Raw genomic sequence first — 13,521 nt, forward strand, 5'->3', positions numbered from 1 at the left:
GGAGAATCTGATGTGGAATTTCCTTTGCATTAACGAAACATCATTCTGTCGGTTCGGGGACCAAACAGCTTTTAAATGGAATGAAACGAGCTGATTTGATTGGTTACAGCAGATGCCGGGCCGCAGACTCAATCTGCAAGGATGCATCGCTAATCAAGCCCAGTTTCTGAGCTCCGGCGAAGGGGCCGACTGTGTCACAGGTGCCTGCTTCTGGATGTGCGTAAGTGGCCGCATCCTGTGCAACCTGCACAGCTGGCAGCACTGCGCAACCATGCCCTGCTAATTCATCTTCTCTTCCCCACCAGCAAACAGGAAATGCACGAGGTTTCCCTCCAATCTGTCTGAACTGTGTAATTGCTGAAATATAATTACTTTGAGTGTTTGTCTCTTCAACAGCTCCCCTAACATGATAAATTGTCCATTTCTGGTGCACGGCATGATTAAATTCTGATTTTTTTTTTCCTCAACAATTTTCAACCAAAACTGCCTCGGATTCTCATACAAAAAAGATAAAACGGAGCCTTTATGAACACTCAGGGATGTTCTGCCACCCATGATAATCCTGTGTAATTCCCAGCAATTTCCTACTTTCAGAATGCAGCACAATGAAAAGCAATGTGGGGCAGTAAAATTACCACAAATCAATCCCTGTGACATCCCGCATTAAGCATCACAGGCTTCTGTTTTTCTTTTTTTTTTTCCCCTCTACTTTTGCTGGATGCTGTTATCAAATTTAGTGCAGACCTACAGCTGGAAAACAGGATCTGAGCGACTGCATGTCGCAAAGAAATTACATCCCTACGGCACCTACCGGAACTGTTGCCCATGCTGGAAGCTGACGTATTGTTAGCCATCTGCGTAGGTGAAGGAAAACCGAAGGTCATCTTGGTGAAGTTGAGGTTAGGCTGCTTCCCACAGAGCAGCATGTTGACGCTCCCAAACATGTCGTCCCGAAAATCCAGGGACTCTGCTGCCTTAAAGTTCATGGAGTTCCGCAGCTTGACCACCTGGTTGAGAAAAAACAAAAAACAAAAAAAAGAGAAGGAGGAAAAACTATTTTTACATAACATTCCTATCATCTAGAGGATATTTAGATTCTTCAAAAGAAAAAAAGAGTGAGGATAATTAACACTAACATTCTCGATCAATGGCAGTGCGTCTGCACTGGTTTTTGTCATTAGTGCCTCTGTGTCCACTGGATTCAGGTCCGCAGCTGAAGGGATCTTGAGGAATAATTGAAACGGAGAGATATTAGCCACAACGCAAACATTGACAGTAAAATTATCAGCAACATTACAGAAGTCATGTCACTTGGCCAAAGTAGTTACAGTTATAGTTATAGTTACAGAGGAGCCACAGACGTCCATAGCACATGTAGGAAAATTTGCAGCAAGACAGCTATTAGCTGAATGGAGCTGAATACAGTGCAGTTCAGGAATGAATCCTATGTGAGGCTGCAAAAGTGAAACTGTTCAAATTTGTATTTGTTTTAAAAAAAAAGAAAGAAAAAAACCTATCCTCTCTTCATAAATTGTATTACCTTCTGTAGTCCAATTACACTGAAGTGGTGGTAATGTGAATAAGAAAAAGGAAGGAAAAAAACACCTTTCATCCGTTCCCTCATCCTTTCCCATCCCCTTGTTCTTTTCTTTTTTTCCGTGGGAGTTCAAAACATGGCAGTCCTTTGTCATGTTAGGGGGACGGTGGGCCAGCTCCATCTGAACTTTTGAATTAAAATTTCCAGGGTCACACTCATTTTCTTCCAAACAGACTTACTAATGTGCTTCCCTGATTAAAAAATATTTTCACTGGCACAAAAGCCTTGAAAAATCTAGTTGTGCAGCAGCATGTCCGGTATTTTAATTGTGCTTAGAAAACATAAATCTAAGCTGCTGCATATTTTACTCAATTATTACAATGTGCAGTTTGATGGTTATTAATGTGTCATGCTTAATATTGTCGGTTTTCTTTACCAGCATATAAAAACAAAAACTACCATCATATTTCTTTTTTTCTTCTTTTTTTTAAACAGCATTGTTACAACCACCAAGATAACATGTAGTTTAGTGTGTTCCCCTAAATTATGTAAAGGTAGCATTTTTATATTTCATTCACAACCTTAAAAGGTAACATAATAAACTGACCAGATTTTTAACATTTGAAGCATTTCAAATTGGATTGTTTTTTATATAAAAGCTTCTGCTTCAGTTAAACACCCCCTAACCCTGAACTGCATCACGATAACCGTCTCCAAACAAATACCACATGACCCACCTCCATCCCTACTCCTTCAGAGAGACAAACAGAAATAAGATGGAAATAAATATCGGCTATTAATATCAACACACATTCAAAATGACTGACAATCTCTCAATTATTGTTGAAAATGGGAAAGAGCGCGTGCTCAGGTGGAGAAAAAGAGGTCTGGTCCATTTGGGCAAGAATGGCAACCAATTTTTAAAAGTTTAAAAACCTAAAATTGGACAAATACCTCTCTAACTTAGGATGCAAGTATTTGTTGCTACCACAACCGGTGAGGAGGATGAGAAGACAAATCTTCATTGCTCAATGTTAAAAGATCTGTAGCAAAGTTTTCATCACAAGATCAATCCTCAACAACAACAACACGATTTTAAGGTGATGTGACATCTTTACTGCCAGTCAACACGAAGGGTAGTTTATGTTCCCTCATAATTTGATGTAATTATAACCTTTGTCTCAGCGTTGGTCAAACACAATTGCATTAGATTGGCATTAGCACTACTTAGCGTTCCTGTGACATTCTGAAAGCCTACGATATGAATGCGATCAGGGGGAAATAAATGGCACGCCCTTTTAACCACCGTCAGCTTCATGCATCAAGTGTCAGCGGTAGCCTTTATTATGAGTGTCTGCTTCGTCTTTGGCGGCTTAACTCCCAAAGCATAGGGACGCATGAAGAACAAGGGTCAACAAAGTTGAGAGTAGATGTCATGTCTGGATAATACACAAAGGAGATTTATAAGGAACTATTTTTAGGAGGAAAAAAGTAAACAAACCACTTTGTTCAAATAAAAGCTTGAATATTTTATTTAAATGGAAGGGGATATTTACTTTCATTGTTAATGAGAGAAGGAAATTCAAATGGGATTCACTGGAGTCTCCTAATTTTGAGGAAGATGGCGCTAAATCACCTGGTAATGATCAGCGGATGAGGAGTCCAATTAAGAGGTACATCAAGTCGGTACCATCACAAATCACAACTGCTTTCTGGTTGTAAACGTCACTGTTTTGCAAGATTTTGTTTTAGTGCAAGAATTAGGATGATTTTATGGCGCTTTGGAAAAATATCCCCCCGAGATTTTTACCACAATACGACCGCAAACTTCACCGCGTTTGATCGACGTTTTGTATGACAGACCAACCCAGAATGCCACATAATTTTTAAGCGGATGGAAAATGATAGATGGTTTTCGAATTCTGTATTAATTTAAATCTGTCAAGCATCTGTCCCCCAACTCTGGTCCTCAGGGCCCGCCGTACTGTATGTTTTATTTGGACCAGCACAACTGATTCAAATGATTGCATTACCTCGTTAGCAGTTGCTGCAGAAGCCTGTTAATCACCCAGTCATTTAAGCCAGGTGTGCAGCAGCTGGGACACACCTAAAGCATGCAGGACAGTGGACCCCAAGGACCAACATTATGAACTTCTGATTTAGGGTATGGCTCTACCAGGTTTGTACTTACAGAGACTAACATTGTTTTCCCCATTGTAGTACTGAAAGATATGCGTCTGCCTCGCAATCTGTACACTTGGTGTTCATGTATCACATAAAATCTCAATAAAAATGCACTAATGTTTGTTTGTGCGGCTTAACGAAATGTGAAGAAGTTCCAGGGATTCTAACACTATTGCAATCTCACATAAATAATATGCATACAACAGGAAGTTCTGATAATTGAGAACAACATATTTATACTTCCTCCACACACAAAGGTGCAAAAAAACTACATCAAGATCAGTTTATAGACTTTGACTCCTTCCTTTTGTCTATTTCTTTGTGCCGTTGTTGTTATCACAATCACTCAGCAATGTCAAGCTTTAAGTGTGAAGGCACTGATGTTCTTTTCCATCTATCTGCTTGCGGCGCTGAAGAGCTTTTCCACCATATCTTGTCTGGGCCTCCCTTTTTTTTTTTCTACGTCTGAAAACGCCTGTGGGCTTAAATTGTTCAAAAAGCTCTCTCCTACGAACTTCCTGCCTTATCACTTATTTATTGGATTTTCTGTCCCATATATTTTCTCTCAAAGATAAAGTCAAAGAAAAGTGTAGGCTTTCATTATCCCCCAAAGGAAACGGAGGCAGATTTTTTTTTTTTTTATAAATTAGGAAAACATTTGCTTTAAAGAGTAATTATTATGTAGCTGCATATATTGAATAGGTTCACAGGTGAAAAAGCATATATACATCAACACCTATGACAATACTATGACAGTGTTATGGTATTGCTTGCAATGTTTAGCTTAGAGTATTCAATGACAATTCTTCATATTTTCTATTCAGAAAGTTTTTTTTTACATTAATCAGACAGAATATGATTCAGAGAAGTTTCATTATTAACGCCGCACTCGACAAAACGCCCTTAAAATCACAACAAAGTTCAATGTATTTTACGAGAGTTTCATGTAAATGAGCATCACAACGTGGCACATAACTGGAATGGGATAAAAATGATTCAATTTAACATTTTCTTTTTACAAAAGACTCCCTACTCCAACAGTTTTTCAAAGGAAAAACAGCTCCAGTTACAGCTGCAAATCTTTTTTCCAATACGTAGTGATGGAAAACTCAATGACCGATACATTGATAAATATGAAAGTGCGTTCCAAATTAATTACTGCTGTCCAAAATATGTGTCATCTAACATGGTTAGTCTGTTCATGGTACATTACGCTTGGCGTCGAACAGAATGTGATGAGAATGTGCTCATGTGTTGAGCAGTGAGTTTGACCTTTTGCCATCCAATAAGCGATTGATGATACTTTGCTGCAGAACGTAGTAAAAAAAAAAAAAAAAAAAATATTTTGTGCCATATTCTATCAAACTCCTAAACCAAAGGATCAATAAATTAACTCGCCAGTGCAGATCACGTTTTAGCTTTCTGTTATGCATTATGTGGAAATGTTTATGATGCTGTGTTATAATTGCTGTTCTTATGGGAGGCATCTGACTGATTGCGAAAACCAAATTTCCATTTCTGTGGACAATAAAGTTTTTTATCTTATCTATTTCAAAAAGAAATTGTAAAGTACAAAAACTTTGGATGCGTCTGCTCAGAAGTTCCGCAATGGTATAAACTTGTCCACTGTTTTCACGACCGGGACAAAAACCTTGGACTCCACTTTGGTCCAAGGTTCAATCGTCAGTAAGATCTTCCTCTCCGACACACACTTTGGTCCTGCTGCTTAAAAATTAGGACTATCTGCCCAGGATGTCACCCTACCAGTGATGTCCCAGTTCTCCATGCGACACTAAAAAGGACGCGTCGACCATGACAGCTCCTGCAGCGTACAGAGGCTTCAGCGTCTCAAGCCAAATCTTATTCCTCTGTGCCACCTGGCTAACTGGTGAGCTTTTTAACCACCTTGGCACCTCTGTAATAGTGATGAAATCACATTTTGATAAGTCTTCTTCAATTCCCTTCAACAATATTCTTAGTTCAGGACCGCAGTTGCCCCCTCAAACCACGCAGCAACATCTTTTCCCTTCCCGAGTCAGTTAACGGTTTTCCAGAGCTTCCTTTAGTCCAACCGAATGTCTTGGTAGTGAATATGACTCGGTCAGATTTCACGTCCCCGACCTCCCTCAGTACTCGTTTTTATTAGGAGGTACAGGATAACAGAGGGTCAAATTCAGATGTATTTTAATTTGAAGGTATTTTAATAATTGTGTGCCACTTTCTGTCCACTTTAAAGTTATGTACTATATTGTGGTCTCTTATAAAACCATAAAATATAAACTTTTAGCTTGTAACCTTGGCAGTATCTAATTATGTTAGAGTATGAATAATTTTGCGAAACACTGTAAATGAGCTTGCGAGTGGAGACCAAAGAAGAACAAACTAAATTAGCAAATTAGGAAAAGACGTTTTAGCCAGTTCTGTTGTCTCTGACCACAATATGTGCAAGTACAGTGGATGTAATAGGGCTGTGTAATAATATCGATTCTGCGATATATATTGATATTTCCTTTCCTAGAAAAAAAAAGTCGATATTCATCCACAAGTATCGTAACATCCAACTGTCACCCTGCTCACTCACTGCTTGCTTCACCAGGAGAGTGAGTTGGTCATCAGGCTTAGAGTGATTCCTTCAGATGTTAAGTGTCAAGGTTAAAAAGGTATCAAACAATTCAGAGCAGGCTACTTGGTGCACTTTATTTACTTTACAAACGCATGTAAACTACAGTTTGTACTGTTTCAATTAAAAGAAACATGTCTTCTCAACACTTCTTTGATTCATTTTGTCCAGCTGTTGAGTTTAAGTCTGTGTCCAAGTCCAACCAGAGTCAGATATTTTGTAGTTGGTGCTTTTAATCAGTTTTCAGTTAAATTAATTCAATCCAACTCTATAACAGTCACAAAATGTCACCAAAATCACTCTGTCCCTCTAAAATCTTTCAGAAAATCGCAAAAGTGTATCGAGTTGTATCGTTTGCTGAATATCGCAATATATATCGTATCATGTGTATTGTATCGTGAGATTATTGTATCACTACAGCCCGAGAATGTAACAGCACAGATGTCTTTAGTTTGAGGTTTTTCTCTGCTGATGTGCCTAAATGTGATTAGTTTATCCAATTCAAGCACCAACCAGTGCTTTTAAAGCAGGCGCTATAAAAAAAAAAGAACTTTAATGGGCCACACACTGATCAATCACAATTTCTGTCCTGCTTTCTGACAGCAAAATTGGGAAGAGGTGAAAGAAAGCCAATTTTACTGTTTATCTGACCAAAACACGAGGAGAGAATCAACCAAATGCAAAAAGCGCTCTGGTAAAAATGATGATGATGGTCTTTTAACCAATTTATCAAATGATGGTCAAAATCTACAAACATTTAACTTTTTTTAGAGCACTTTTTGCCATAGAAAAATTTGCTCCAATTTTTTTGCTAAGCGATGAGCCATAAAAATAAACAAATTCAGTTTGTAGATCGCTTGTATTGTTTTATGATTTTATTGTGAAATATGATTGTGTAAAAACACTTTAGAGTTTAGACAACCTACTGTTGCACTACAGCAACAGTATTTAGGTAAATCAATGATTTATGGTGTTTGGGCTGACTGGATGCTACAGGTTTTAAATTATGTTCTTTTAATTATAATTCTTAAGGCGAATCCACGATCTGTGAGTTAACTTTTAATTCCAGTTCTATTAAAAAAATCCAAAATTGTTTGAGTCTCATAAAAAGGAGGCTTAAAATATATTAGAGCTATTAAAATTGCCACTCCTTAAATCATCTTGGAACGCTGTAAAAAATTCAGTTCTCATTAAATTCTTATTTTTAATACAGCCTTGATTAATCCAAGCATACAGCGTTGCAGAGGTCGAAGTAGGATATTTTTTTTTTTCATTAAGATGACCAGTTTTATTACATCCAGTCAGTGTGAAGCCCTTACTAAATATTATTATCATCCTAGATTCCTTTTAATTTTTCCAAAGTGCTCAAAACTTGCTAAGCAAAAGTTTGTTAGACAAGTTTTGAAATATGTTGGCTCAGCGGAGGTTGGCGAGGAGGAGACTCACCTCCGAAAGCACTTTCCTCACGTCCACGTTTTGTAGAAGGACTTGCTGGGTTTTAATCAGCTGCTGTTGACTGAGGGAGCAGCTGACATTTTGAAAAGCCTCCCTCTCAGCTTGGCTGCTAAATTGGACATAGTCATCCAGATTTGTCCCCTCACACAAGATGCTCCTCACATTGTCAGGCCTTGGAATGCCTGTCGTCTGAAAAAAACAAAAATAAACAAACGACAACATTGGCAAAAAGTTGACACACGAGGGGTTTATTCTCCCATTTAGTCGTAACCCTGTAGCAAAAATACGTACTGAAATGTATCAAAGCAACTCTTTGTAGCTTTCCAGGTCATTTGAAAAAGAAATAATTTTTCTAATTGCTATGAATGGATCAAAACAATATGCAAGAAAAAATATTTTTTATTACAACCCCCGACAGGAAGTTTCTATGCTCTTAACTTGCACATGGACTGGCTGCTCAAAATTCCCTCTCACCCGTTTTATACAATATTGCTACAGTTTTCACATGTCCAGGCTCTCTAGCCATCAAACAGCCTGCAATTCCATGAATATCTCAATAAAAGTGTTTTTTTTATTATTTCCAGGTTATCTGATAACATTTAATGCACATTAAACAATCAGGCAGGAGACGTTTGGATAAACTCGTTTGCCTTCAGCAAACTGAAGCTGCACTTTGTTAAATTAGCTTCGGAGAGCACTTTGAATGTCAAAACAGAGGCTTCTCTTGCCGGACTGGCTGTGAAATGTTATTTTTTTTGGCACATTTTGCTGCTTGAAAAAGTATAATAGTTTTTAATTTGCTTTGGTCACACTAACCATGAAAGGAATGGGTACCCGAGGGAACGTGGCTTTACTGTTTTCTTGGCAGAGGACTACTTACAGAACCGAGCTGAATCTTCGCATCCATGAGGCTTTGCTCTACGTCTGGTGGAACTGACAAATCCTCTGTCAGATGGGCGCTGAAGGTTTCGTTGTCTTGTAGGATACGTCTTAGGATCACTAATTAAAAAAGAAATATGGAGAAACAGTGTTTTATAGATACATTTTGTATAGGCATAGCTATACATGCGGTTCAGAAATGCGACTGAACTCGAGAAAAGAATAAAAAGCATATTTGATGTTTTTGTCTTAAACAAAAACTATTTTCAGACTGTTTTGGTCACAAGCATACGTACGACTCTCTGCTCATCCTTCCGAGTTTTGATTGCGTCCTCTTCACAAAAACAAAAATGAACTAATCTGTAGGCTCATGACACGTGTCGCAATATCCCAACTCTACATGCCGATGATGTCATCTTAAATGCCATGGTAAATAAAGACTACAACAATCTGATATTATTTTTGAAACATGCAGCATGCAGCTTTTAAAGCCGAAGGTGAAACACCAAAAGCAAAATCACTTTTTTAAAATGGTGAATTGTTTGGTTTTCAATGAAGGGGCTGGTTCCTGGAAGAAAAACAACTTCTAAATTGAGTATACTCATTGCACGGTCTTCTGGTCGCTAATTGTTTTTAAAAATCCATTGGACACTATTCACATCCGGGTTGTTTCTGAAAAGTGCTAAACTACTTTCTGTTCTATATTCACATTAACTCTACTGAGGATTTCAATGCAAACATGTTTTGGTAAGATGAGTTTTCTGCAATGCATATTGTTATGATGTCGCACAAATAATGATTATGTGGAAAATCACTTCATGCACGCTGTGAAGCACAGTGGAGGATCTGTGATGCTGCGGGCCTGTTTTCTTCCACAGGAAGCCAAAACGGTACATGGACAAATTAAATTGGAATCTGTTGGCCAGTAAGAAACTCAGAAGGAGGTCATCTTTCAACGGGATACTGGTCGAGAATAAATGACCAAAGAAACACAAATTCTATTCTATTTTTTTTCCCTTAAAAAAAGAAAAAAATAAATAAAAGCTTTCTTCATTACAGCTAAATCCCTTGCAAGAGGGATGAACACCTCAGCTGGATGAGAGCGAACGACGAGACAATTTTATGCTACGCATTTACCAAAGTGTTCTCTGTTGAATAGCTGCCAAAAAGGAGAGGCGGTTTCCAAAAAAAATCGCCTTATTGTTACACTTCATCACTGAAAGAAACAATGATGCCGCACAGCAGGGGTCCCCACTCCTGCGTGCCTACACCCCACACCCGTTTCCGTTCTTGTGCGTGTTTTCTGCTTCCTGGGAGTCCAACTTGTGCTGCAGCTGATGATGAAGGGACCACATAAAATAATTCAATTACAGCTTTTGTAATTGTAATATGGGTACTACAGTCAATTATCTGGATAGGGTGGGAAAGGTCCGGTTCTGACAGATGTATTGTGGGAATGACTAGAATTAATTACATCGTCGGAAACGCAGCCTTCACCTTCTGAATTCTACTGATGACAATTATTATGCTCTTCATGACTGCAGGAGGTTTAGATGGCCAGGAAACGGAACAGGCTTTGCACAAACGACCACCTGGCTCTTCTTAATCAGCCCATGGTCAAAACAAAACATAAAAAAAGAGAAGACGACACAATCACCTTTGCCATTTTAGCCTTTTTGATAACACTCCATTCCCTTTCCTTCTTAATGATCTTTCGTGCTCTCGCCTCAGACAGCAAGTGCCATTAATTATGTCCAGGCTTAGATCTTTGATGGATTTAATCTTGTATATTACAAGCCGGCGACCCCAAAATGCAAATGGCCCACAGGCCGCTTGTTGAGCAGCACAGCCCTCCCTTCCTCCCTACCTCTATTGGCTTTTTGCAAATTAGGTGCAGTATGAAAATCTGAATATCATCAGACTAAATGAGCCTAATGCAAAACAGCAGCTTATCAAGACAAACGATCTGTCAGTCTGCATAGCAAATTGCATCATAAATAATCACACACCATTGTTTTTAAGGGATAAAGGGGCCTAACAAATCCTCCAACTTGTCATCCACATGAAGGGGATACTTTCCTTGATTGAGTGCAGTTTAATAAAAGTCATGACTGGACAATTTTGGCTTTCTTTATTTTTTTTTTTTTTTTCCTATGGTGCCACTGTGCGTGATTATGAGTATACCAAATTTGACCTCACCCACAAGACAGGTGGGTGCTATAACATGAATAATATTTTATTTAATTAGGAAGATACCATTTATTTATAGTAAATTAGTAGAATTAAATAATACCCCAAACCACTGAAACTGTGCATTCCCATTATGTTTAGTAGTTGTGGGGTTTGGTCCAAAAATGGCTATTCATCAAATCAAAACATATACCAAGGTATCACACAAGTGTATTTACATGAATGAAAACCACAAAAGTAACATTATAATGCCATGTGGTGTTCTACTTTTTGTATACATTTAGCCCTTCTACCTTTGAGGGAAGTAAATTGTGGTTTAAGTCAGGGACGGTTTTGAAAAGATTCTTCTTCATAGAGCGCATGGCCAAGGCAGCGAGGCGATACATTTAATAGCAACGACTATAATTCACATAGGAACTATAAAATGTAGACTATTATATTATATAGGGCCTCTTCTACGCTTAAAAACATTATGAAGACCTACACTACACATGTAACTTCTATCTCACCTCGTTAGTCGTAACTGTGTTAATCCATGCTGGGTCAGATACCGATGTTCCAAAAAGGAGGCAGGCAGAGCAGAATAAAGCATTAGCCTTGCTACATGCAGTTAGCCTAGCCTTGTTGTGGCGTTCGGCAGATCAGGTCCGAGCTCTTTCACCCCTAGTTCTTCACTCTAACGGTATTATTTTAAGCGACTTAATTGTATTATTATTATTATTATTATTATTATTATTATATCTTGCTTCTTTTCGCATTTCTGGCTGACCGTCACAATTTCCGCGACTCGACTGACGAACGTTATGACTGACGGATGTGACGTCAGCCCCGACTTGACTGGAGGGCGGTGGTATGCAAATCAAGCTGCATCCAGCTCTGGTGCGCCCCACTGTGAAGAGGAGCGACTACGCGTGTACAACTTTTAATGAGAGGGGCAAATGTGTTTTGTACGGAGCCCCTAAGGGGACATGGAGAAAAAAAAAAAAAGGAAAGAAATCCCGACTTATTATCGCGAGATCCCGAGAAACTAAGTCGAGATCTCGAGATCCCGACTTATTATCGCGAGATCCCGACTTATTATCGCGAGATCCCGACTTATTATCTCGAGATCCCGACTTATTATCTCGAGATCCCGAGAAAATAAGTCGGGATCTCGAGATCTCGAGATAATAAGTCGGGATCTCGAGATCTTGACTTAGTTTCTCGGGATCTCGAGATAATAAGTCGGGATCTCGAGATAATAAGTCGGGATCTCGCGATAATAAGTCGGGATCTCGCGATAATAAGTCGAGATTTCTTTCCTCTTTTTTTTTCTCCATGTCCCCTTAGGGGCTCCGTAGTTTTGCGCACTGGGGCGGAAATACTTAAACAATTGGAGAACGTGGATGAACGAAACAACTTTACGCATTATCAACTAGAAAATATTTATCTGACACAACTACAATTATGCGAATTTTTCCAAATATTTTATTTTATTATTGGTTATTATTTTATATCTTATTTCGAGCTAATGTGATGAGAGGTCAGTGGTGAGGCGACGCCCTTGCGCCCTCTGTTGGCCAGTACCCACTGCTTACCAGTCCGATTCCCTTTTCCAAGTTCCGCTTTAGACAGTACTGAAGTCCACTGGTCAACATCATCTGCCAGCAACTGCATCTTACTGAGAACAGACCTGTCTGCCAGCACAGACTGCAGCTCAATCAACATCCCAGCAATTCTAGCGAATTGAAAAGACACAGAAGATCTCAAATTGTTGAAGTAAAACGCCACACTAATACTGTAATGAATGTAATCCCAAAGCATACATGGAGTTGTTGAAGTTATTCACTTGACCTGGTGTCTCTCCTGGCGTTGGATGGCTCAAACATGGATTGTCGATGTTACATATAATTCCTTGAACCCAGGGAAGTACGCCAGCAGATGGCATGGCTTTGTTTGGGTAGTGGCCTGAATCGGAAAAAAACAACAACAAAAAAAACAAAAAGAGATGAACACATGTTCTTTGATCATACCTTACTGAAGGGTAAAGATTAGCGATTAAATGAGATCTCCTGACTTTAAAATGTTTGATCAACTCTGGTCATACTATCCAGATGTCAGCATGTGTGAGCTATGACTATATTTCTATGATCCATTCATATAAAGATGAGTTTCTTTTAATTTCACATCCAATTTGTTTTGGACTGGTAGTTTGAGCTGTGATAGTAAGTGTTTATATATATGTGTCTATTTATGACATGTTTCCCTCAGCAAAAAGTAGTTTAAATTAAAATCTCACTCATTAGAGAACAAATGTTCAAAGGAACAAAAATGCCTGACTATTTTATACGCAGGATAAACCTATTGTACTTACATTGGCCTTTGTTAATTGGCTTATTGGTGGCCCTCACCCCCACCAGTATGAAGAAGAGAAACAGAGGCCAGATCAGCTCCACAACCAGCCGCACCTGCAACACAGACATTTATTTCATTCAAATGCTTTGCTTATGAAAAGCATCTTTAAAAGTCATGCCAGCTGAAGTAATTTGCATTGTGTTCTCATGAGTCAACACTGAATCTCCACAAAGCAAAAGATAAAAATTCTCAGTGTCCTTCAACTCTTTTAGAAATTAAGCCATACTGTAAATCAAAACCTTAACTTTTTTTTTTTTTTTTT

The 13,521-nt window shown here is 38.7% G+C and overlaps 1 protein-coding gene across 1 annotated transcript in view; it reads right to left on the bottom strand.

Annotated features, from left to right (window-relative positions):
- LOC106930199 (phospholipid-transporting ATPase ABCA1) overlaps positions 1-13,521 on the bottom strand; it is a 192,148-nt gene that overhangs the window by 166,860 nt on the left and 11,767 nt on the right. The window contains exons 3-9 of the mRNA XM_088016037.1: positions 13,219-13,312; positions 12,671-12,812; positions 12,443-12,582; positions 8,677-8,795; positions 7,788-7,985; positions 1,137-1,223; positions 812-1,007 (exon numbers count right to left, since the gene is read on the bottom strand). Coding sequence (XP_087872163.1) covers positions 812-1,007; positions 1,137-1,223; positions 7,788-7,985; positions 8,677-8,795; positions 12,443-12,582; positions 12,671-12,812; positions 13,219-13,312 — 976 coding nt within the window. The remainder of the gene's footprint in view (positions 1-811; positions 1,008-1,136; positions 1,224-7,787; positions 7,986-8,676; positions 8,796-12,442; positions 12,583-12,670; positions 12,813-13,218; positions 13,313-13,521) is intronic.

The sequence above is a fragment of the Poecilia mexicana genome, unplaced genomic scaffold (genome assembly GCF_051168715.1).
Source record: "Poecilia mexicana isolate PSO_F unplaced genomic scaffold, ASM5116871v1 scaffold_18, whole genome shotgun sequence".
In the NCBI taxonomy this organism is placed as follows: Eukaryota; Metazoa; Chordata; class Actinopteri; order Cyprinodontiformes; family Poeciliidae; genus Poecilia; species Poecilia mexicana.